The sequence below is a fragment of the Lacerta agilis genome, chromosome 13, assembly GCF_009819535.1.
Source record: "Lacerta agilis isolate rLacAgi1 chromosome 13, rLacAgi1.pri, whole genome shotgun sequence".
NCBI classification, from domain to species: Eukaryota; Metazoa; Chordata; class Lepidosauria; order Squamata; family Lacertidae; genus Lacerta; species Lacerta agilis.
In genome coordinates, this window is record NC_046324.1 from 5448571 (window position 1) to 5475596 (window position 27026).

At 40.2% G+C, this 27026-nt stretch overlaps 1 protein-coding gene across 21 annotated transcripts in view; it reads right to left on the reverse strand.

Annotated features, from left to right (window-relative positions):
* TCF12 (transcription factor 12) overlaps window positions 1-27026 on the reverse strand; it is a 135289-nt gene that overhangs the window by 60971 nt on the left and 47292 nt on the right. For 20 of the 21 annotated variants that reach the window (XM_033166654.1, XM_033166649.1, XM_033166662.1 and 17 more), the window contains 2 exons: window positions 24072-24174; window positions 4301-4365 (listed from right to left, as the gene is read on the reverse strand). In XM_033166654.1, the coding sequence (XP_033022545.1) occupies window positions 4301-4365; window positions 24072-24174 (168 nt within the window). The remainder of the gene's footprint in view (window positions 1-4300; window positions 4366-24071; window positions 24175-27026) is intronic. The other variant, XM_033166667.1, reaches the window with a different exon arrangement.

Genomic DNA, 27026 nt, shown 5'->3' on the forward strand with positions numbered 1-27026 from the left:
CATTAAAATTAATGGATCTGTGTTACTCATGTCTATTAATTTCAGCAGGTCCACTCTGCGTAGGACTAACATTGAATACAACCCAATATATGCAAGATATAAATGCTGCATTTTAAACTGTTGAATGTAAGTTACTTTTTGAAAAATAAAGGCATAGGAACATCAAACATGGGGAATAATGACATTTAGAAATTGTATTATATTGCAAATTCATTCTGCATGGAAATGTTAGAAATAAGCTCACAATTATCTGTAGGTTGTTAAGAATTCACTCTGGAGAATATCATTAAATAGTGAAAAACAAAGGAACCTTGAATGAGTAATCAATAGCAACTGCCAGAAAATGAGATAGATAAGGATTCTCTCTGGTGGTTTGTCTTAGAAAGTTTTCATTAAATGCATTGTGCTAACAAGTCATTAGCTAGGTATATGATCACATAGCACTTAAAAATAAATGGGATCTGTTGGAAATCAAACAGTGAAGCATGGAAGGTCTAATAAATTCTTGATTTGCTGATAATTTCATCGTCCAGAAGAACTGGTTGATGAGATGAAAGGAATGGGGACCTTGGGTGGAGGTGACCACATCACGATACTGAGGAAAAGGAAATCCTGATCAAAGTCAGAAGTGCCTCAAATATGCACTAAAGGAGGTGCCTCAGAGTTCTGTTCTGGGCCTGGTGTGATTTAACGACTTTATATCATGACTTGGATGGAGTGGAGGAGATGATCATCAAATTTTCAGTGGACATCAAATCTTGGGACATTGTGGAGGCTTTGCAAACACCAGACATGATCTAAGATATTGACAGGATGAAGAACTGGTCAAACTAACAAAACTTATTTCAACAGAGATCAATAAAAAGTTTGGTATTTAAAGTATGAAAAATCAGATGTGCAAATATAGTATGGATGACACCTGGCTTGACAGCACACATAGAAAAAGGATCTAGAGGTTTTAGCAGACCATAAAGTCAGCAATGGAATGCAGCAGCTAAAAAGGGTAATGCAAATCTAGGCTGAATCAACAAAAAGACAGTGTCCCGTATAGGATTTCTACCTGTCCATAAAAAATGGAATCGTCCCATTTTTGTAAGTAAATAGCTGTTTCCTGTTTTAATTTAAAATGGAACGCAGTTCTTCCATTTTTGAAATTGTCATCAAACCGTGAGGGTAAAGGGTGGGTACAGTGGTAGGAGAGTGAAAGTTTGTGCAAAGTGAAACCAAGTTGCGCTGGGAAGGAGCAGAGTACAGTGCGGTGTTGCCGTTGTTCGAACTTGCTTCCTCCCTCCTGCCCTTGCTTGAAATGTGACACCTAAGCCACCAATTGGAAGAGGAGCAAGAGGAAGAACCGCATCCTGGAGGAGGAAGAGTGTGATGATGCTGACTGCCAGTAAACTCCAGTCCCATGCTGCTAGAAGCGCCTGTGGAGGGCAGCGGAGCCTTGGGGGCCTAATGTTGCGCTGGGTGCTCTGCCTTGGGTTTGGGGCGGCAGCGGAGAGTGAGGTTGAGACGGGCTGCATACAAAGCACCACCTCACACGAAACAAACATGACGTGAAATGCCCGCTGCTGCAGCTGTCGGGCCACCACTTCCTCCTTGGTAGCAGTGGCAGCAGCTAGCACAGGGATGGCACTGGGCTTCGACGTGGCACTCCAGGTCTCAGCCACCCTCAGCATCAACCTGTGCTGGTTCTGGGCTATCTGTTGGGCTGAGGCATGCAATGGAGAGGTAAGGAACAGGTGGCCAGGTGCACGGGGAGGGGAGGGATGGGGAGTGGGAGCAGGGCGTCCCTCGCTCACTCGTATCCTCACTACAAGAAGCCAAATTACAGAGATCCAGGCAGAGGGCCTTCTCGGTAGTGGCACCCACCCTGTGGAACGCCCTCCCACCAGATGTCGAAGAGAAAAACAACTACCAGACTTTTAGAAGACATCTGAAGGCAACCCTGTTTAGGGAGGCTTTTAATGTTTAATAGATTATTGCATTTTAGTGTTCTGTTGTAAGTCGCCCAGAGTGGCTGGGGAAACCCAGCCAGATGGGTGGGGTAGAAATATATTATTATTATTATTATTATTATTATTATTATTATTATTATTATTATTATTATTATTATTATTATTTGGAGGGAGGAAGCATGAGTGAATGCAGGGTGGCAAGAGATGGGGCTTGCACCCGACAGGAAAACAGAAGCCTGGCTACCGCAGAACACTGACAGACACCGACAGGCACCCCAGGAGGAGATGCTTGCTGCTGCACGTGAAGAACGGCGAGATTTAATTACAGGTAGGTAGCTGTGTTGGTCTGCCGTAGTCAAAACAAAATAAAAAATAATAAAAATTCCTTCCAGTAGCACCTTAGAGACCAACTAAGTTTGTTCTTGGTATGAGCTTTCGTGTGCCTGCACACTTCTTCAGATACACTGAAACAGAAGTCACCAGACCCTTATATATAGTGAGAGGGTGGGGAGGGGTATGACTCAGAAGGGTGGTGGGAATGGGTAATAGGCTGATATCTGTGGTAAACCTGTTGACTGTTAATGACTGCAATTGGTCTTACAGGAAAAAGCAAGGGGTGAGAAGGTTAAAAATAGCTTTGTCATGTATAATGAGATAAGAATCCAATGTCTCTATTCAGACCAGGTCTCTCCATGGTTTTAAGTCTGGTAATGAGTTGCAATTCAGCTACTTCTCTTTCCAGTCTATTTCTGAAATTCCTTTTTAACAAGACAGCTACTTTGAGATCTTGTATAGAATGTCCTGGGAGATTGAAGTGTTCTCCTACTGGTTTCTCTGTCTTGTGATTCCTGATTTAAATTGCTGGTGCTGCTGCACAAGTGAGAATGCTTCCCTGCCTGACTCCTGAGTAAGTTTGCTGCTGCCTGAGTGAAATGCCATTTCTCCAGCCACAGTGCAGATCGTCTGGCTGGCACTGAGGGTTTGGGGCTAGAAAAGCCACCCCACACGACTCCAAAGTAAAAACTGCTCTTAATTTTTCCAATTCATTTGAATACTGTGCTGTTAGAACAAAGGTTGAGGAAGACGAACAGTTGTAGCTGCCCGCTGCCCTTTTAAATGCACTCCTCCCTGTCTCCCCTATCAGTCTCAGGGTGTGTGTAGACAAACTTTGAGCCCCTCGTTTCAGGGACTGTTCAGTCTTATTGATTTAGATAGATATTCGCTTCCCTTTGCTGTTTGGTGCTAAGCATCATGTATTTGTCTATTGATGTAAGTGGGCTTACGCAGAAAGCATATTGTTGCTACATACAGATCTGAGAAATTTCAGTGGTGCAAATCTGTTTTGGATATTGGATATTGCAAAAGGATCTTTCAGGCATGCCTTTATGCACATGCTCACTCCAGATCCTTGGTATGTACAACAAAAGGTCCCAGGCAGTGCCACTTACTATTGCATTGCAAACTGAGAGCGCCCAAAATGTGCAACACAGATCATTTGTTGACAGAAGCATTACAAAGCAAACTTTGGAAGCATTTAACCTTATGTTCTGAGGCAAACCTAGCAGTCGTGGAACTGGAGAACAAGACAGCTTGCAGATTGCCTGAACTATAATATTAAATTGTAGTAAGAAACTAATAATTATAGTAATAAAATGTTATTTATTTAACAGATTTATAAGCTGCCTTCTAGTGTGACTGCCCTCACAAGGTAGCTTTCAGTCAATATTAAAATTCCAAAATGCAGATGACTGCACACATATTACAAAAGCTATTGCACAAAAAGATAACAAGATAGAGGGGGAGGAGTGTAGCTTCATAGAAGGGGGAGGAGTGTAGCAGAAGGCTGGAAAACCAACAGGAAGTGAGCCAGAGCAAATGGCAGGCAGAGCCACCCCTCATTGGTTGTAAAGGCAGGCAGGTGGGGATTGGCTCAGGGCAGACTGAGGTTGGCAGGGCAGTGCCAGATTTGTCCTAAGTGCCAAGCCTCCATTGCTACTTAGCACTGATACACATCATGGTTACAGCACTGATACCATGGTTAGAGCAAACCATGGCAAGAAAGAGATACAACATGAGACTTTATAGTATGTCCCCAATCTCCTAACCATGGTTAGAAAATCAGGACCTGCAGGTGGGACATCGTAGAGGTGTGATATTGATATATTGATAAATATATTAATATATTGATATATTGATAAAATGGGAGAATTGCAGAGCAGAAAACTAACTTCAAACATACATATCCAGATCCTATACAATCACAAACCATCTGCATTACCCAGAAACACTAACAGTGTTAGTTCTAATAAGCTGCTGAAATGTTTTAAAACTAAAACATTTACCTGACAGCCTGAGAGTCCTGGTTCTCGACCAAACAATGGAAATGGAGTTCTTTCTGATGTCTTTCCTATAAAATAAAAAATAAAAATGACCTATTATTATTATTATTATTATTATTATTATTATTATTATTATTACCACTACTACTATGGTATTTTATTTGTACCCCGCCCATCTGGCTGGGTCCCCCCAGCCACTCTATGCAGCCTACATGCAGAAAACCTCATAAGAAGAGATTTAACAATACAGTACATCAATAGAGCATAAAGTGTACATAAAAGAAAACAAGTACAAATGTTTGATACTTAAAAGGTTGATATTTTTATCAGAAGCAAAAACTACAATTATTAATTTACACATTTTGGCTTAAAATGAGGAACTTGAAAAAAATACATTTGATACACTTGCTAAACCTGTAATGAAAAATGCTAGCTTTTGATGCCTTCCAAGTATGAAATTATTTTTGCTGTTTGATACTGAAAAAATGTTATTTACAAATTGCTGCTTAAGACTGCAAGGCATGCAGGGGTTGAGACCTAGATAATCTATCCCTCTTGTAACATAGAATTGGAGTTTCTTGGGAGGTTAATAAGACTGACACATATTTCACTATCGCTTACTTGAAAAACCGACACATTAGTATTAAAAAAGCAAAAGAAAGTTACCAATTTTCTGCTCAAGCAATTTGCCCCCAGCAACTGTCAAGAGACCAAGCAAATAAAATACCTAGCTTGCAAAATTGTTTGAAGCAGTATGAATCATGCTGTTCATGTTAACTGCACTCAGCATTTTCTTTCCTGTAAATAAGAAGCCCTATACCAAATGATAAACAGCTTTGACTAAAGTATGCCATATTCCAGGCAGGGTTTATAAACAAAATATTTGCACAAGACTAAATTACAAGGACTGAAAAATTGCTGAGGCAGAGGACAAGCTGAAATCTACATCTCAACAACTTTGTGGGAGAACACCTTCCCAAACATATACTGTATTAAATAGTCACTTCCTTTATTTACAGACTGCTGCTGTTGGGCTCCCAGGCAGTACAGATTCACTCTGAAATAGGTACTGTAACTCCAAGGGCCAAAACAACTAGACCCATAACCTCATTGCAAAACCAGCACTGCATGGCTAAATTCTAGATCTGAGATGATTCAGCCCAAACCTGTGACATCAACAGCTCTAAGGATAAAATATACTTCTATTTCAGTAGATGGCAAGGTCTGGGTTTGGGGTGGAATTTATTGTCTGCAGTTTTTATTCTCGGAAGAGTGTACTTCTAACTTGCTAGTGTGTGAAAACTCTTAGGAGTGGTTACAATAATTTCCAGTTAAACAAATATTGTATGTGTGGTATGTCAGTGCCCTCCTTTTTTAGGTGCCCTACAATAATGCAAACATCTGGTTTCTCTTAACAGATCAATGTAATTTGACATCAGAGCTCTGTAACAGGAATTGAGAATGTGGAGCCTTCTAGATTTTGTCGGACTACAACTCCCATCATTCCAGACAATGCTGGCTGGGGTTGATAGGTTTGGAGTCCATTCAACAACTGGAGGGTCATAGATTATCCATCCCTGCTCTATAACAGGCATGTTCTTCAATACATAGAAGCCATTTTGGCAAGTAAACAGTGTATAAAATAACAACCACCAACACCATCACCACATCAGGTGGTGCTGTGAGTCCACAAGGTGACTGTTAATTACTTGAAGTTGTTACTTGCCATGAAGTATAGGAAACCATTTACATTAATTTCCTGCAGCATTTTCTTGCCAGCTATTTTTGAAGAAAGATTTAATGGCATGCCATATGTGAAGCGTGTATGCCCATGTAAAAGGTAGGAGTTAGAAACTGCATTATACAAGTTACTATTTTGTAACTTTTACAGGGTCAAAAGATTTATTTGTTCTCTAATTGCTCCCTTCCCAGAAAGATCTTTAGAACAGCATATGGCTTTCCTGGTCATGGGTATGCAATTCTATGCAGCTGACCGCCAATGTTATATTCCAGACTCTTGAGATTTGTAAGCAACGTTTGAAGAACTGATAACAAGTACTGGCTGTTTTGATCTTGTTCAAATCTTGCTTCCATTTTTAACAATGAGAAATATGTTGGTAGTGAGCTTTTCTGTATTTTTGCTTTTCCTTCCCCCCATATTGTATGGAATCTTAATCTTAATGAAGGTGGGTACATTATTAATAAAAGAAGTGCCTGATGGATCAGGCCAAAGACCCATCTAGGTCAGCATCTTGTTCTCATAGTGGTCAACCAAATGCCTATGGGAAACCTACAAACAGGACCTGAATGCCACAGAACTCTTCCCACCTGCAATTCAAGCAACTGCTATTCTGAGGCATACTTAGTAGGCTAGTAGTCATGGTTAGTAGACTCTATGAATTTGTGTAAACCTCTTTTGGAGCCATCCAAGTTGGTGGCCACCACGACCTCTTGTGGGAACAAACTATGTGCTGTGTGAAGAAGTACTTAATTTTGCTGGAAATTTCCAAAATTCAGCTGCACTGGGTGGCCCCATATTTTTGCATTATGAGATTAGGGCAAACTTTTTTCCTATCCACTTTCTCTGCAACATGCAGTTTTACACACATAGAATTGTGTGTCCTCTTATTTGCCTTTGCTCTAAACTAAAATGTCCAAATGCTATAACCTTTCCTTACGGAGGAATTGCCCTTAAACTTGAACTCAGGTTTATCTAGCTTTTTCTCCAAAGAGCTCGGGGTGGTTGTCCTGTGAGGCTGAGAAATAGTGAATAAGCCAAGATCACCTAGTGAACTTTGTGGCTAAGTGGGAATTTGAATTCAGGATTTCTTGGTCCTGATCCACTCTACAAAATCAGGTAGGGTTTTCATGGCAACCCAAGGCCTCCTGCTCCTGCTGAGCATGCAGCATTTCAGACCCCCACCCCATGCTCACAGGAAGCATCTCAGGAGAAGAGTGTGTCCTGTCACAACTGTGCTGCTTACATCCCCACTGCATTAATACAAAGAAGGGCAGCAGCCACTGCCACGAAACCAGGTAGTCTCATGAAGTGGAATCAGCTGGGAATAAAACAAAGAGTACATTGGGAAAACCTTCTGCCCTCAACTTCCACTGAGCAACAGGCTGCCATTGAGCACTAACAAACAAGTGATGGGGCAGGGAACGCTGCTCCAATATATTCCTTCCGCTCCAACCCTCTCACTCTTCCAAGAGAGAAATATTAAATATACACCCTTCCCATAACGCCATTACAAAATCAAATATGCAACTAAAGCCATCATGAACTATGTCTACTTAAAACAACAACAACAACAACAAAAATCTTCCAGTAGCACCTTAGAGACCAACTAAGTTTGTTCTTGGTATGAGCTTTCATGTGCATGCACACTTCTACTTAATCATTTAAACTGGCTTGCCAGTACCCTCCTGCATATATCAGTGGCAACAGCAGCAACAGTAGCAGCATATCCACTGAAAAAAAGAAAAAAAATGTCACCTGCACAGAGTCCAGCAGGGTCAGCACTGTCAGTGCTGGGAGAAAACCCTGCTTCTCTACACTTCCAGGAGGCATTGGATGGCAGTATGATCTCTCTTTCTCTCTCATCTGCTCTGATCTTAACACAATGCTTGGTGATTTCTGCCTGCACATGGAAAACATCCAAGCTGGTTGGAGCACTGATGTGGAAGTAGACAGCCGAACACTTTGATCTTTCTTGAATGCTTGCAATCACTGCCATCACTTGGGAAACCTGCCTGCTCCTTCTGTGGAGAAGACAACTGACTGCTGCCAGTGGCTTCCCCATTGACAAAGGCAAACTGTATCAGCAGGAAGGATAGTGGAGAATGGAACTTCAGCAGCCCTCTCTCTCCATTCTGAAGAGGGAGTTATCTCTCTCTCTGTGTGTGTGATGGCCACATCCCTTTTTTGGTCATTTCCACTGCTGTCATAGAGTCCTAAAGGGTTGGACAAGAATAAATGCAACCCTAAAAAAAGCAAAAAAAAAGGGGGGGAGGCCCATTCCTGCTATGATGAATACACACTAGATTGATATAAAAACCTCTGCTTTAGCATTTCACCATTATAACACAACGTATGGCATAAGAATGTAAGGAAACACCCTACTTAGATTTTCACCATTCTAACAGTTTAGTGTCACCTGAAAATCTGACACTCTCACTGCTCAAACCCAGATCATTTATGAATGCATTCACCCTACCACATTTTGAATGAAATGGTGTGGACTGCAGGGTGATGTGTAAATGTTTGCTGAGGGGGCATTCAAAGTTGCTGTAAGAGGCAGAGAATAAAAGAGTAACACCAGGAGGCAAACACACTGTGTTTTTGTTTTGAATGAGCACTCCTGTCATTTTAAAGCTGCACATCTCAGTACCACAAAGCGCTGGGCAGGTTATCACAGTGCCAAAATTAAGAATATCCCTGCATGTAACAGAGTAAGCTTTTTCAGCAGAGTGATGTTAGTATAAATTAGAAAGCCATAGGCACTGTCTGTTAAACTACTCTGATGCTGACTCTACAGTCTTAAAATTTAATGGAAATTCAAGTCTTGGAAATTCAGCACACTACATCTTTGGATTTTCTGGGCCCTTAAAAAAAGGAGGGAATTAAAATACTTCACACAACAATTCAACTATTGATTGCAAAGCAAATACAGAATATAACATTGAACATCCAAATGACTTGGAGTCTTACAGCTTCCAGAACAAAGCAAAGCAATGTTTGAGCACTTTACATGCAATATATGCTGATTTCATTTACTGAAACAATATGAAAAAAGAACACTACAGTATGTCGATTTTAGATGGTTGGACAGTGTTCTTGAAGTTACCAACATGAGTCTGACCAAACTGCGGGAGGCAGTGGAAGACAGGAGTGCCTGGCGTGCTCTGGTCCATGGGGTCACAAAGAGTTGGACAAGACTAAACGAATAAACAACAACATGTTGATTTTATAATACCGTATATGTGAGCATCCATAGATATCTGGTTGGCCACTATGGATGGCGTTTGGTTTGATCTATCAGTGCTTTTCTTTTGTTCATTTGTCTTCTAAACATATTCCACTTCACATACACACCAATAAGCATCTAGGAGCAGGGGGAAACTACATACTTTCCCCCAAAATGCATGAGATCCTAAAGTATAATGGATTGCTTGAGCTAAGGTGGAGGGGATGGAGGATAACACACTGGATAGGTACCATGAACAACCTGAATGTTTGAAATAGTTTTCATTTTCCAATACCTGCTTATTTAAAATTTGAGCAGCCTATTTTTTTTTCTAGCCAGTGTGCAGAAAATGCTAATCAAACAAAACTCACTAGCAGTAAAGGATCAGACTATAAAAAGGCATGTAGGATTGCACGTTCCCTTGCTTTTATTTCTGCTTAATGTTGCACCTTAACATAACTGCTTCTTCCCAACAGGATGAATATTTCAAAAGATTTGTTGTGCTGTTTACATTTTGAGGCATTTGTTAACTGGTACTCTTCCCCTGGGCCAGAGATGAGCAAATACCCTCTCTTCTCATTGGGCCTATTATCATTTTAATTACGTTCTCTTCCCAGGTGGTCATGTTCCTGGATTGCTGCAGTTTATAAGCAGTTACTAAATACATGCAGAATGTTAACTAAGGTATAATTATTTTTCACAGCTTAATAAAAATAATTATGGTTGTAAGCATATTGTTACTTGAATACCCTCCTTTTGCTGACCTTTTAGTTGTGTGTTGGTTACTTTTATATGTGATGATTTTACAAAAGAGATAACTAGTGTTCTACTTTGCTTGATAGTTCAGAGGTCCACAATTCCATTTCCTCTAAATGTCCAGAAGAGCCAAGCAAATAATTTGCCATGAATAATTTACATAGTGAATTTAGTTTTATTTTTCTTGTGGAGCAAGGAAAAAAAAAAGCTGACTGCATTTCTTCCCAATTTGTTTTTCAGTTATTAGGCCATTTTTGAGCTTTCCCCTCTTATCATTGTAACATTTATTTCAGGGGTTGCCAACCACAGTCCGCTAGAGTTTTTCTCCGGTGCCTTCAGGTGGGGGTCCCCGTCTCTAAGCTTCCATTTTTAAATAAAATGAAGCTTCTAGCCCTCCTAGAAAAAAGGCTACGAAACAAAATATATGGGTGCCCTTCTAACCAAAATGAACTGGCTTAGCTGCTCCTGCCTGTCAGTGTTCGCAGCCAATAAATGAAATCACAGCTGTGGTTGACAAGCAATTTTTTTGGACAATAGAAACTGCTGGGGTCCTAAAGAGTTACTGTTTCCTACTTCACTTTTAGTGTACTTTAACTGTTTTTGTCTTATTTTCAAGTCATTGGATCCACTTGTTTATTGCTCTGTTTGTTTTGTTGCCTGCCATCCACATGGAATAGGCAGCAGGCAGCTGCTTGAGATAATTTTTTGAAAATTGGGGGGGGGGAGCAATTCTTGCTATGTTTATTTTGTTGCCTGCCTGTACATGGAGCATGCAGCTGTTTGGGAAAAACCACAGTTGAATATGAGGGTGGGATGTTGCATATGGCAACATTTTCTCATTTCTGCTGCACACCCTGCAGCAGGGATTGTTTCACAGTTGTGGGTGCAATCTAGTGCAGAGGCATTATAACATTGATGACAATAATAACGATAATCTTTTTCCTGCTTGTTGTTGAGGTGTTTGGGGGCGGGGGGAGCATTTCAGGGGCATCATCACCACCTTTTCCTCCTACCTGGCCTACAGCAGGTTATGTTCCCAAGTATTTGAGGGTGGGGAAAGAGCTCAGTGCAAAGGCAGAAACATTATCATCATTATGTCCTCTACATCCTTAATTCTGAAAAGCTTGTACAGGACACTCAGCTTCAAACATCATACTAGTCTGGGCCAGTATTGTTCAAGTACTTCTTCATGCAGTGCATGGTTAAACTATGGAACTCACATCCACAGGAGGCAGAGACAACTAATAGCTTAAAGGTAAAGGTAAAGGGACCCCTGACCATTAGGTCCAGTCATGGACGACTCTGGTTGCGGTGCTCATCTTGCTTTATTGGCCGAGGGAGCCAGCGTACAGCTTCCAGGTCATGTGGCCAGCATGACTAAGCCGCTTCTGCCGAAACCAGAGCAGCACACGGAAACGCCGTTTACCTTCCTGCCGGAGCGGTACCTATTTATCTACCTGCACTTTGACGTGCCTTCGAACTGCTAGGTGGGCAGGAGCAGGGACCGAGCAATGGGAGCTCACCCTGTCGCGGGGATTCGAACCGCCAACCTTCCAATTGGCAAGCCCTAGGCTCAGAGAATTGGACTAATTCAGCATTCTCTAGCCGTGGGCCACAACCTGATTCAAGTAATTTTAAAAACCATAAACAGCATGTAGCCTTGTTTGGTGAAGCAGATACTAACTAACCCTTTGCTACTGGATTTTACATGCAGCTCTAACTAGTCTGTTTGCAATGAGAGATTCCACATGACTGTTGGAATAACTAGTAACAGTATTCTTAAATGCCAATGTTTTTAGGAGTGATTGATGAAAGGCTAAAACCAGTCCAACCTCCATACATACAGCAAAATCTCCCTGGAATTCTATCTCCATTCCTTCAGCAAGATTTGTGTACAAACCTTCATGGGGGGGGGGGGAATGGTGGGTGCTCACCAATAGCGCTTGCACACAATGTTTCAAAATCTCCAGGAACCTGCGTATCTTGAAATTGAGTTTGTATTAAAATAAGACTAATTCAGATATAAGGCTTTACTGATGCATGTCACATATATATATAAGGATTTCACTACTTCTTAGGTTGAATGAAATGGATAGCTTTAAAATTTATAGAAACTGAAGCTTAGAAGGGTGTATATGGGATATACAGAAGCTTTACCTTATTTACTGGGCAGTTCAGATGAAAAACCAATCGTAGTCTATAGTAGAGCTTTCCAAACTGTGTGTCACAACACCTTAGTGTGTTGGCTGCAGTGTGTAGGTATGCCGTCCAAACGCTCCCCACGCCAGTTTGCTTGTTTGCTAGTAAAACTGTATTACTGTGTCGTAAATTATGCATGTGTGTCAGCAACATGAAAAGTTGGGAAAGCTCTGGTCTATAGGGACAAGTTGTGTGTATGCACTGCCCTCTGCCTTCAAGTGCTCTGACTTCTTACATCTGAACTGGTCAAATTATAGTTTGTGAGTACCATTGTTTGCCAGCAAACCAGACTGTAAGCTATAATTAGGAGGAAAACTGTGGCTTGCATGACACAGGGTCTGTCCAGTTCAAATGCATCAACTAACTAAGGCTTGTCACTAAATCAGAAATAAGGAGAGAAATTTGAGCATGTGAAGCAAGGTTGAAAACACTTAAGTAAAGAGTTGACATTATATTTGATCTAATCCACTATTAGATAGGTATATTTCTTCCTCTCATTGAATGCAATGTTTACTATTGGTGCTACCTTAAAACAGGAGGGCGTGCTCCAATTACATGGCAAAAATTAGAAGTGCAACTCTGGTCAAGCAAATTCATCTGCATGTTAACTGAATTCTGTACTTGTGGCCCCCAACCAGAATGAGTAATAGTGAAGCTGCAGGCAAAATTGTCTCCATATACTACAATGTATTATCCCTGTCAAGTTAATGTTCTGTGTTGAACCATATGGCATGGGTACATATTCAACAAAGAAAATTCCTTAAACTTGTTATAATCAGCATTTGCAGTCATCCAAAAAACCTGACACAAACAATAGCTATGGCAAAAGCCATGAACACAGCACAAAAATGAAGGAGAACAGAAGAAGTGAAACTGCTGTGAAATGACTATATATTTTATAATTTTCCTAAGCAACCGATTTTCAATTACACTAAACTCGAACCTCCCGACACAAAATCATTTTGTTGAACAAATCTGTATTTGCATAATATACTGCATGCAAATAATACTCCTAAATCAATATAATGTGGTATGTGTAACAATGCTGTTAAAAATGAGCACTTTCTAATTCTCATGGTTCCTTCTTCCCCATAGTTGTTGCATAATTACAGAGGTCTAACAGTGCTTCATTAGAAATAAGGCCATTTAAATCAAATATCTTCATATGCATTGAGGGTAGGTCATAGATGAATTAAAAACTCCCCAAAGTCTCTGGTACCTGGCACAGCCCATCATATCAAGTCAGAAATGAGGCTCAAAGAAGAGCAGAACTTCATTCCAGCCCCCAGAGTAGTAACAATAAAATGCTGAGAAAACACACCATCAAATCCTGAACACAGCATCAATTTCGGTTAATTACAGTCTTGTAAGCAATGTGATTATTCAAACAGCTCGTGCAAATGTTAATGAGTTCTTATTTGCATATTTATTTTTTCCTTTGTTGAAATGTCATTATTACATTCTACAGTGATGAATACTGCTGATGAAGTGGTCTGATATGTAATTAGTCATTAGATGGAATGAATAGATCAATTATGAAAAAACTGAGATTAAGAAATAGCAAACAAGACTGTCCAATATTATAAATGAATCTTTGAGAGAGTAAAACCACATAATATTTTTTTGCTATTTAGATTTCAAAATTGTTAACGATAAATAAAACAACCAATTAAAAAAGTGAGGTTTTAAGGATAATAAATTAATCAGACAGTAGAAATGTTTTGTGGAAATGGGGGTTAGACCTCTGATGCTGGTCCCTTAATTTTTTTTTTATATCAACTATTATTTATAAACCATTGTTCAGCCTTCTAGAGTGTGTGTGTGTGTGTGTGTGTGCGCGCACGCGTGCATACTAAGTCTTTGGTTTCATTAAAACCAAAAACGCATACCTCCGAAATGGGAGAAAGTATGGCCTAAAATCCTAGTCTGTTTTAAAAAGGAACATCTTCCTTAGCCTTTTGCGACTACCGTAGTTGCTATAGTTATTAAGGCAGCGCTTGCTATTTGCTGGGGGTGGGGGAGAACACATTACTGCAGACCAGATGGGAACATTCCACATGACCAAACCAATCAATCACCTTGGTGGGGCGCAGGTGCAACACAGCCGTGTAGCAACACACCATTTCACAGTCTATCGGGCACAAACACATGGTCACCAATCAATGGCACCCTAAGGACCTCAGAGGGGGGAGGCTCTCTCGAGTCTTACTGGTCCATGCCTGATGACTTCATAATCACACATCATTTCATTCACTGAAGGATGCAAACTAGCATTCTAATAACCTTCTATTGAAAGCATTTTAGGTTGTGCATATTAATAAGAGTGCAGTTTGAAGTAAAGTCACAGAGTTGAAACTGTATGGAGTGGAGACTAAAGCGACTTGAAGCTAAAAACTTCTGCCTTGGAGGATATTTTGCTCAGTCCAAGATCAGTGACAAGATCATTCATTTTGCAGCAAAAAACACATAGGATTCCATTTTCACACAAAGAAGCCATTAAAAAATACTAGGCTAGTGGAGCTGAAGGGGAAAATTTTAATGTGTGAATACACAAACACACCTCCCCTCAGACTACTGCAAAATATTTATTTTGACAACTTTTCTAGTGCAGTAGCTGTGCAATCTTTTATTATTATATATGAAGATAATTAATTAAAGCTTTTCCCACTCGTCAGTGTAACCCCATACTGCCACTGTGTGGCATCTTGCATTCAGACCAATCTTTCCTGGGGCAAAAGAGCAGAGTGGGACAGAAAATAAAAAAGTAAAATCTGGCAGCCAGCCTACAGAATGAGAGTACTTATACAGACCTGCTGGGTGATTGCTCTTTTATCTCTTTATATCCCCAGAAGGTTTATATTGTTTTCATTTTCTGACCAACACATACCGGTATATGGCATCAAAAGGAAGCATATTGGGAACATATTTCATATTTTATCCAGATAGAATGGCAAGTGTTCACCTTTGTTTTACAATTATACATTAAGTTTCTCCCCAGATGCTAGTCCACTGTTTGATTGCTGGATTTATCTTTCCAACTTTGTACTAGAAGCCTCTCACTAACCACCAAAACTTCCCCTGACAAATTATTATCTCCTAAATTTTATGTCCATGAAATCCTAGCACCATACATAGCTATACCAAGTGTCATGAGGTTACTAAAATTATAAACTCCGAATACTTCCACCCATTACTTGTATTAATCCAGTCCTATTTTCAATGCACAGAAAAAGATATGTGTCAAGTTTTGCATCTCCACACTGTATTCATGCCTGCTGCTTCTATAGAAGGTAACAAATAATTTACTGTAACTTATTTCAATTATTGCTGTGACATCTCAGAGATCTCCAATGCTCTTAACTTGCCACAACACCAATGGGCCTTTAGTATAACATAGTCTTTATATTTTTAAAAAGTAATTTTTCATTGAATTTTAACAATAATCAGAAACTGTAAACAAACAGAGCATTTCCCCCACTTCTGCCTACAGAACTAAAAGGTAAGAAGTGACATAGTCCGTACCAGGTCAGCACTAATAGTATTTTTTTTTCTACGAGCAAATCCATCTGAGAGGCTGGGGGCTGCAGTACATTGCCATTGCAAAATATATACAATATCTAAAGAGAGAGAAAACACGTGTAGCTTCTACATGTCTGGAGAGACTTGCTTTAACAAACGCATTTTAGCAGGTCCCGAAAAAGAGTACAACAACGGCACCTGCCTGGTGTCAATAGGCAGGGAGTTCCAAAGATTTCTTAGAAGTGCGGAATGGCTAGAGGACAATGATTTCTGTATGGTTATATATTCCTTCCCTAATAATTCCTTAAAAAGGTAAGTCCAGTCACGAATGACTCTGGGACTGCAGCACTCATCTCGCTTTACTGGCCTAGGGAGCCGACGTTTGTCCACAGACAGTTTTCCCAGATCACGTGGCCAGCATGACTAAGCCGCTTCTGGAGAAACCAGAGCAGCACACGGAAACACCGTTTACCTTCCCGCTGGTGTAGTACCTATTTATCTACTTGCACTTTGATGTGCTTTCAAACTGCTAGGTGGGCAGGAGCTGGGGCAGAGCAACGGGAGCTCACCCCGTCACGGGGATTCAAACCGCTGACCTTCTGATTGGCAATCCCAAGGCTCAGTGGATTAGAACACAGCGCCAAACGCGTCCCTAATAATCCTTTAGTAGACACCAATTTGCCTGTCTGAAAGATACATGGGAAATGACTCCAAGATCTTCCTTGAATAAATGCAACTATGGGGTATTCTGTTTTAGTGTGCACTGATTTGCAAGTTTTCATTCGTCATTTCGCTGTGTGTTGTCCCAGCTTTATAAGAGCCTTCTGAAATGATTTGCAGGGGGCCTTCTCTGTAGCGGCGCCCACCCCATGGAACACATGCCCATCAGATGTCAAGGAGATAACCTTTAAAAGACACCTGAAGGTAGCCCTGTATAGGGAAGCTTTTTAAGGTTTAATGATTTATTATGTGTTTATGTATGTTGGAAGTCACTCAGAATAGCTAGGGCAACCCAGTCAAATGGGCGGAATACAAATAAGAAATTATTATTTAAATTATTTTTTATGTGTTGATACTCAGTATTGGACTAAACAAATATTAACATATTCAAAACCCTTCACACTACATACACGTACTAGTGCACATACCTCAAGCAGTCACCCCTTGGTTCCTCCCTTCCTATAGCAGTGACAGCAAAAACATGAAGCCAGCTGGTTTAGTGTTACATGTGAACCAGTGCTCATGTGGTTTGCTTCTCCATATTAAACAAGGAACAAGTTTTTGCTAGTCTTGTAGTAGGTTGGCCTAATTTTAAGAAACTGAAATAGTATGCAGCATTCTGAGCATTTTTACTGCTGATAATCAAATAAAGAAAAATAATTTTAGTTCTATGTTTTAAAAATTAAATAGGACACTTTTCAAAACTATAGTGGTACTCTTCTCTCTGAGCATATGTAACTGGCAGATCAAAATCTCCACTTGTCTTTTCAGATTATCTGTATGCTCCCTTGAGTGAAAAAACCCCTGTATCCTTACACCTGCTCACTCCACAATTTCTTTGCACTTGACTTCAAAGGCAGTGTCTCTACAGTGCTGAGAGCGCAAGATGGTCACGGAGGATGACCCCCTTAGAGGATTCGCAGCAAAGACAGAAATATCAACGTGGCAACTTCTTGTGACCTGTGAATTATAATGTCCTACACCTGATGGCGGTTGCTGTTCCTCAGACTGCCACAGCTGCTAACATGGAAGAGGGAGAGAACCTTGTGGAGGGGAGAGGAGCACAAATGGACACCTGCTGCAATATACAGAAACATTTGTATAAACCCTTCAGGTACTACTGTGCTTAAAGCCATCCGTCTGAAATATTACCATAAACGTGTGTGTGTGTAAAACAAGCTGAACATACTTTTAGATGTATAAAAACCCAAGGGTAAAAAGGCTCTGTATGCACTACCAGCACTGTATCATGTAATTTAATTTTCCTGAAACCCATTAGTTTCCATAAAAAGAAAATGAAAAATAGATGACAGCATGTCTTCATTGTGAGCAAAATTCAATTCATGTAACACTTGGGGAGAAATAAATTATATGAGCATATTAGGCCACACCACGTCATTCCTTTGATCAGAGGCAAGTATAATTATGGCAAAGGTTGCTTTATCCATTAACAACTCATTTGGACTTGACTTTCTAAAGTCAGATCAAATGTATAAATTCAGAGTTTGAGCATGCAAGATATCAATAAGGAGCTTTAATGGATTAAACCTACCCTATCTGATAAAGGAGAGGGATTATATACAAACCAATATGAAAAGTTACATTATCATCATCATCATCATGCTCCTCCTCTTGTCCTTCACCCTAAAGCTCCAGGGTGTTACAACAATACAAGCACAATGCAAAAACAGTTTTAAAAAACTTAAAATTGTAGAAATAAGGTGGCTGTGATACATCTCAAGTGTCAAACGTCAGGGGAAAGTGGTGTGTCTTCAGCCTTTGCTGAAAATTGCATAGTGAAAATGCCAGAGGCACCTCCGTGGGGAGGGAGTTTCATAATAGGGCCCCCTCTGACGATTTCAACACCCAAGAGGGTCCAGTAGGGAAGGAGGCAATATTTCAGGTATCTGGGGGCTTTGTCGTTTGGGGCTTAAATCTGTTAGGTTAGCACCTTGAATTGGGCCCAGAAACAAATTGGCAACCAGTGGTTGGTGCAGAGAAAATAATCTGGTCCTTAACATCGCTAAGACCAAGGAACTGGTAGTGGACTACAGGGGGGGAAAGGCAGACATTCAGCCCTTGTATATTGGTGGGGACTGGGTGGAGAGGGTGGCTGTATTCAAGTTTCTGGGTGTTACTATCAAGCAGGGTATGACCTGGAGCGCTAATACCACTGCTCTGGTAAAGAAGGCCCAGCAGAGACTTTATTTCCTCAGACTTTTAAAGAAGAACAACCTACCGGTAAGTGAGAGACCAAGTGAGAGAGAGAGAGAGTGAGCATTCTTACATACTGTATCTGTGCTTGGTTTGCCAGTTGCACAGTCACTGACAGGAAAACGCTCCAGAAGGTCATAACCACAGCCCAAAAGATTATCAGTCATCCTCTCCCATCTTTGGATGAACTATATAGCTCCTGTTGTCTCAAAAAAGCAAACAACATTTTACAGGATTCATTTCATCTTGGATATAGTCTGTTTGCACGGTTGCCTTCAGGCAAGAGATACAGAACAATTAAATCAAGAACTAATAGACTAAAAAACAGTTTTTATCCAAGAGCTATAACTATTTTAAATGCTGTAACCAAATGATATGATCTTTGGGGAGTCGTGATGGATGGTATGTGTGTGTATGTGTGGTTGTAAATGTATAAATGCGTATATGTGGCTGTAAATGTGGGGTGGCATTCAATTTTGTTGTACTACGTACAATGACAATAAAGTATCTATCATCTATCTATCTATCTATCTATCTATCTATCTATCTATCTATCTATGCAGCTATTTTAAATCAGGAGTTGAACTCTAAATAGAAACCCAGACAGTAATCTGAGTAGCTGCATTTTGAACCTATTGAAGTTTCAAAGTCATCTTCAAGGGTCGCTCAGCATAAAACATATAGCAATAATCCAACCTGGAAGTTAGCAGTGCATGGTGTACAGCAGACAAGTTATTTCTGTCCAAAAGGTGAACCATAGCTAGGCATCACAGTTATAGAGTATTCGGACACAGAGTGTGACAACAGCAAACAAGCAAACCTTTTTTAAAAAGCTGTACCAGGGCTTTAATTTCTAAATGTCTCAAGGTACTCGACAATAGTACAGTATATCATTTCCAGCTCAAATTCAACCCCTCCCCTTATTCCACACAGCAATGGAAAACAGGATTAAGCTAAAAGTCAGCTTCTACTGGTAATTCAAATCACAGATAGAGAAAATTATAACTGCAGGCCAGAGTAATTAATTGCAGTTCTTAGAAGAAGGTAATTTGGTTCACCAGGGATTCACACACACACACACACACACCACACCCCACTCAACATTTCTTCCAAATTGCATCATCAAGACATCCTTCACCAACTTTTGTCTACTACAAAAGCACAATATTCTTTTCCCTTCTTTCATGTCAAACAGTCTTAAATCAGAGTACCCGGTACTCATTTCTAACAGCTTACATTATGCGATACCCAATTACGTAGCTTTCAGCAATTTGACACCATCAGGTGCAACCTTTGATGCAAAATAGATGCACTGCAACCAACCAGAAGAAAGCATACATGTATGCATGCTCCCATCAATAGTGTGAGCCACACACTTGTTCAGTCAAAAAGTACCGCATAAGGATTCTTTAAAAGCAAGCTGTAGTATGACCTAATTCCAGAATCAGATTAAATATCAAGAAGCTTCCTTTAGTGTTAAATCTGTCCTGACAAAGCAGGGTTAATACAGAGCAACCTTGTATTAATGTAGGGTAACATGATATTTATCTGAATGGGCAAAGGACTCGGAAGACATTCAGGTCATTCCATTTTGGATAAAAAGCTGGTAGGCTCCATTCTGACCAAGAGAGTTGGATTTTGCATGGATCTGTTTCTATTCAGATTCTATGAAACAGGGCACACCTTGGAGCACTCCTGCACCACAGTATCAGTAACTACCCATTTCTGCACCAGAGTATTAGCTAGCACTCACCCTTTCATGCATAATATCTCCCTCTATGTTCTATCTCATCACCAGGATCCAGGCTGGGTCTTCCAAACCACCAGGAAGCTAATTCTCCTCATGGTTTGTTTAATTGTCCTATTCTACCTACTTGTAAATAGACTAGGAATATCATGTTTGAAGTGCATAAACCAGGATAGGTGAGTTTTAGAGCCACAGCACTCAGGTTTATTTTGTATTCCATTTGGCCTGTTGGCTGCTTTTCCCTACCTTTTTTCTAATAAAGTTTCACAACTATACTAGTGCAAGTCAGTGTGTTTGCCAGTCTTGGGATTTCGGAACTGCCAGGTGCCTAGATCGCTTTTGGTTACATGCTCCTGGAAGTCTAAAAGCAGAGTGGATAAAGCCAGGAAGACACCCTTTTCTGGAGAGGCAGAGGGATGGAGAGCTGACTTATCCTCTGTGTAACTGTAAGTGATTGGCTGGAGGCATGAGGCATGCTGGTCCAGGATCCCAGGCTTTAACAATTAACATCCCATTTTCCTTCCTGTATCTGGGACTGAACCACTTATAGCAAACTTCCCTGTCATAAACTGGTCTTCTTGACAAAAGCCCTCCAAGCCCCCTCCCTGACACTTCATTTCAAAGGATCCAACCCAATGTCTCTTCTGTCGAAGGAAAGCTGTGACAATCTGAAAATTGATTCAAAATTAAACAACGTTAACATTATAGGGTGGGAAGCTCAACCTAACACTGAGGTGGAATCAGCTGAGTAGGTCTCCTCTTTTATGCTCCTGGGACTGACCAGACCTCTGATGTCTTCTCTCTCTCATGTCTTCTCTCTCTCTCTCTCTCTCTCTCTCTCTCTCTCTCTCTCTCTCTCTCTCGTCCAGAAGCTATGCCCCCCTGAAGGTGAACAACAAGGGGATTGAATCCCAGCTCCCCAGTCCCTACCCTCTACCTGGCTGCAAGGTGCATATATCAGCTTGCATTGGGCAAAAGGTTCCCAAAAGCTTCTTCCACAAGCCACACCAGGCCACAATGCCTGCTCCCAGCAATATGGGTACAGGGTGATTCCTGCAAAGGAAGGAGCATAGCAGCTGCATATGGGGAATGACTCTCAACTTATTAAACTAAAAAATGGTTGTCTTAAGTATTGTTAATACTATACCTATGTTCACAATGAAAAGGGAACAGGAAAGGAAAATTCATGTGGGAGGGAGATGGAGCAAGTGCACGTTCACACATGATGCTCCATATCTCTTAAGCATGGTAAGGTCTGGAAGTGGAGAAATTCACATGAAAGGAAAAGTGAAGCCATGAACCTATGGAACACTAGTGACTTTTTAAAACATGTTTTCAACTGCCTTGTTGGTGTAATTTTGTATTGTCCAATATATGGTTGGTTTCGTGCATTATACTCAGCTCTGGTATCTTATGAAAGGCAAGTTACATTTGTACTGTACCTATTTTAATGAAAGAAATGAAATTCCAGATATGGCAACATTACCCTGAGCACATTTCAACCTGGTTACAAGTTCATATAATGCCATTATCTTACTCTGGTACCAGAACAACTCAATTGTGTTTCTTAAACTGCAAAGAAAACACTTTTTTCACACTGACAACATAAACAGGATAATTCTGGAATTAGGAATGAACACAACTCAGTTCAACATAACAGCTTTACATCCTCTGACAAAAGCACTTTAAAATGTCTAAATGAATATTAAAATGCATCTTTCCACAGCAAATTGTTCATTACTGAATCACTATCAACTCTTGTTAGACAAAATTTCTAGCTCCTGCAATGTACAAGATAATTAAAGTGTTAATAGCTCCATCATCAAAGACAGTGGCAATTCATAATCTGCTATCTTTTCAAGCAAACATGCTTATGGCTGAATATGATATACAGAAACAATATCCCATTGACACATAATTCTCTGTTTTTAATAGTGCTTGTAAGCCAGGACAGAAATTATGAAATATGTTTGTTATCTCAGTTCTAATACTATATAGTTTAAAGGACTGTGAAAAGCAATTGTTGTACTCCAGTTGAGCAAGGGTGAGCAAATCACCAAGCTCAAATCACCAAAAACTGGAGCTTCAAACAAACAGTCTGAGACTCTGGTACAAGAAATCCAGCTCATCAAATCTGCAGTAATACTGTGAAGTTCATTAACTGCCTTTCTAAGAAAATCCCACAACTCCAATGACACTTATCCAGTATTAAAAAGTAAACCTAAACATCAATACAGCCTTACACTTAAAGTTGTCATACAATCTTATAATACAAACAGCAGCCTAAAGAAAATATTCACCTGCTGCTGGGCAAGAGTATGATAATAAATGTAGCAAAAGACATGTATGACAAATGTAGCAGGGATGATGGGAAGTAAATTCCTCAGAGTATGAAGCACAAAATTATAACCAAGAGTTTCACCTAACCTAATCTAAAATAAAGAAATGAAACAAAACAGGGCAGGGCAGGGCAAGTCATATCCAATGTCTTGAATTGTGCTCAAAACAAAAAGTTGGTACATTCCCACTGCAAGTGCAGCAAGGACTTAAGCTGATATGCTTTCTTCCCTGCAGACCACATCACATGTGGGATCTCCATTACATTGACTACTGTACTGAAACAATTTCTCTTGCACATTCAATATGTGCAGCAAGAGATTTCCACATTCAAGTAACTTCAAGATCTTCTGGTTTAGACACTGTCTTCTATCTTTGGGGAGGTCAGCAGGGATGATGATTGTGAGGCTTTAAACAACTCCCACTCTTACCATGAATGGGGGAGGGGGATTTGCAAACAGGATGCTAGCTTTGGAGAAAATGTTGCTATTGTTAAGATTTCAGGCCATGGAACAGGCATTTGATGGTCAGCTCTGCTTATGAACGTACTTTGTGCAGCCCAGCCATTTGTTTCTCTGTTTGTGGAAGACTAAAGCAGAAAACAAAGATAAAATGGAAAGATCTACAGAAGACCACCAGGATTTGGATTTATGTAATCTACTTGGATTACTGTGGCAGTGTCAGGACAATATCATCAAGAACACAAATAGGTCACATGCACCAGACAACATCAGTTTAGCAGGCGAAGTAACATTATGAAGAATTCCTAGGCAACAGGAACAAGCTAAACCAACTTGCCTCAACAAATATTCTACAAATCAGTGCAATTGCTACATTAAGGTCACGCAAAAAAGAAAGCAATTGAAGCAGCATTTTAAGACAAAGAAAACAACCTATCCAACAGCTAAGCATTCTCTCAGCCACCTTCACAACACACAGGATGAAGTGGACCCTAGCTCATGAAAGATTTCGTTCATCTTGTTGTGAGTTTTTTGCTGGAATTGCTGTTACTAAATCATCACATTCAAAACTATACTTTGAAACAGAAAAAGCCGTTCCAAGTGCTGAAAGCGTAATAGAAAGATTCAATAATGCAACAACATACAAAGATACATTAGAGTTACGGACTGTTGGTGTTTGGCCTCTTTCAGAAACCAGTATAATATCCCTAGATTAAGAAGTTGCCCTGTAAAGCAAATTTGAAGTGCAAATACCGTATGTTTACAGGAACTACTATCCATCTAGTAAAGGGGAAGAAAATATCTCAAAGCCAAAGGGGCTTTGAGAGGCTACTCACAAATAATTACTTACTTACCCATCAGATTTGAGTTCATGAAAGGTGTCGGGGACAATCCTTCATCAGGGCCTAATCGACTATCATTCAAGTGATCACCATAATGAGGGCTGTCTGTAAAGCCCTATGGGAAAAGAACAGAGTATTTAACAGATTATTGGGCAGCACTACTAATTGAGTTCAAAGATACTCTTCTAATTAAATGCAGAGATACAGTGGGTCATTCTTCAGTGGGTTGGTCTTCAAATCTGCAAATCACAACAAACACACAAATTCTGACCCTCTTAGCACTTTGTAAACTCCCTTTTCCCTTTAAATTATGGCATCATGACAGATTTAAAGAAGGAATTTCACTATTTTGAATGCCACATAGCCACATGAAGTTACCTGTTGATGTGGAATCTTATATATATAGCACATGGTACTATCAAGACTGTATCATCCAGAGAAACTCTGGGATTGGGCCTAGGGACCATGTACTCTCCTCACCTCCCAGGGATTTCTAGCCTGTCCCTCACCACAGAAGTAGTCACCAAGCACATTTATTTTAGCACATTACTTCCACAATCATGGAATTATAAAGCCTGCAGCAGTCACCAAGACCTTCCGTGGTGGTTCAACACCACCTGTAGTGAGGCAGGATGAGAATAGTGCCAATGGCCTGCTCCTGCTATCTTTGCAAATACAAACTCAGGGAGAAAATATAATATGAACAGAATCCAAGACTCACCCCCAAATGCAGTTACCTAAGTCCATGTAACAGCACTGCTCACATTCATATTTTGCTAGCCACATTTATTCCTCCCCACCTACTTCTCTCCCTGCCACTGACCCATACATACTGCTTCAATCTGCAGAACTGGCACTGTTACAGGTACTTGTTCCACGGTTGTCAGAAAACAAAATATTTTCATGTGGCAGCACCTGTGCTTTGGAACTCCCTGCCTATTTGCATCAGGTAGGTGCAAGATCTGATAGTCAGTGTACTATTTTTGGTGCCTAAAAGTTACACGTGTTTTAATCTTTTTTTACTGTTAATTTAATTATTGTATATGTTTTTAGGTTTTAAAAGTTTTTATTGGTAATTTTAATATCTCTTATAAGCTGCTTAGAGGTTTTACTACAATCAAGTGGTGTGAAAAATTGTTAAATAACTTCAGGGATGGTGACAGGAAGCATCTACAAATTGCTGCTATTCTGTTTCATTGTGCAGTACAATACCTTTTAAGATCAGAATTTGAGGGCATAGGATTTGGAAGGGGAGGAAACATAATTTTTGTATTTACTGATGTTTTGCTTAAATGTCACATAACCAGCTTTTTTAAATCTCTTGGCATTGAAGCATTAAACAACTTCTAAGACAGGCACAAGCAAGACAGTAAATTGCTCTGGCCTGCAGCAATAAGAAACCACCCAGAATCCCTAAGGACTCTGAAATCATCAATCACTGAGCATTCATCATTTTCCAGGCTGTGGGCTTGAATTCAAGACGACATTAATGGGGCTGAAATAGGCCTCCCTATCTTTGCAGGCGTGCTGTCAGTTCAACCAAAGGGCTAGTAACTAAGGGCTAAATATCTGTCAGATTCCTACAACTGCTTATAGATGCATGTCACAACTTTCTGCTATACTGCCTGAGCATTTATCTTCTGGGAGCCCCAGAAGATTACTCACTTTACCTACTTCAGAATCAGCGATACACATGTGATAGACATTCAGAAAAAATCTTAGTGACATTTACAACTTGCTTATGACTACAAGGGTGTCCTCCGGTATCCATGACCTGGCCCCATCTGTCAGACAGCCAGCAAGTAGCAGCAGCTGCCCAGGAAATGAGAGGCTCCTAGCCAAGGTCACCGAATGCAGTTTATTTTATATTCAAGTACAGAAGAATATTATAAGACACTAGCTGAAAAAAATAACTTGCAGAGTACACCATCTATCAAGCATAATCTTCTAATGATTTGAATTTTTATCTAATTAATGCGGCCAGACTCAAAGTAACAAGTCACAACTCTCAAGTTTTAAGAACCAAAAATAAAACACCAACAGTGGGGAGAATTGAATCACCATCTATAGCTAACTGAAGCCACTAAATACTACTGAAGCTATGCTAAAGAATACAGTTGTGTTCTAGAGTCATCCTAGTTAGCAATGGCATGTTAATACAGGAAAAACAATACACAATATTAAAACTCGTATTATCCGCTTTGCTAGAGAGGGAGAAAAGCATGCAAATAAAGATAGGAGCCTAGCTATTATAAACAGTCTGGAGGAAATGATTTTAAAAAAAAATCAACAAAAGCTGGCTGACAGTCTTTGAAATAAAACATTAAAATGAGCGTCTAAATTTAAATGAGGTGCTCATAGTTGTCTGTATTCCTTCCCACTCACCATTACTGCAGAACTTCAGAGATTACTAAAATAAAGTAATAAGCTTGTAAATGTAGTATGAACAGTGTGCTTAGCTCTCCATGAAATAACATCCATATGGCTCTCTACTCAGAGGGTTCCACAACTAAAAAAACAGCTAACGCAGGATGGGAAAGACGCTTGGGGGATGAGTGTAGAAGAAAGGAGCCCCTACTGTAGCACCCGCTCAGTGACAGGGAGTCACTGAGAAAGCCATTAAGATGAGGAAGATTGGGAAGGAAATTGTTTCTAAGAAACAGTTGGCAGGCTTCTCAAGTAACTATTGATAAAAACACAAGCCACCTGAATTATACCCACAAAACTGTGCTTCAGATAGCCTTTTCCATTAGGTGACATCCCCACCACCACTGAGCACAATCTGCAGCCAGTAAAACCTTGAAGTTAGGAACTAGTGAACTGTAAAGTAAAGAATGAGGTGTTATCCACAGATCAGTTGGTCAAAAAGGACTCTTGCATGCAACTGATACCAGACATTTTATATCATAGTTCCAGAAGTACATTCCAGCTATACGACTAGCTGACCAGGTATAGCCTTGCTTCACT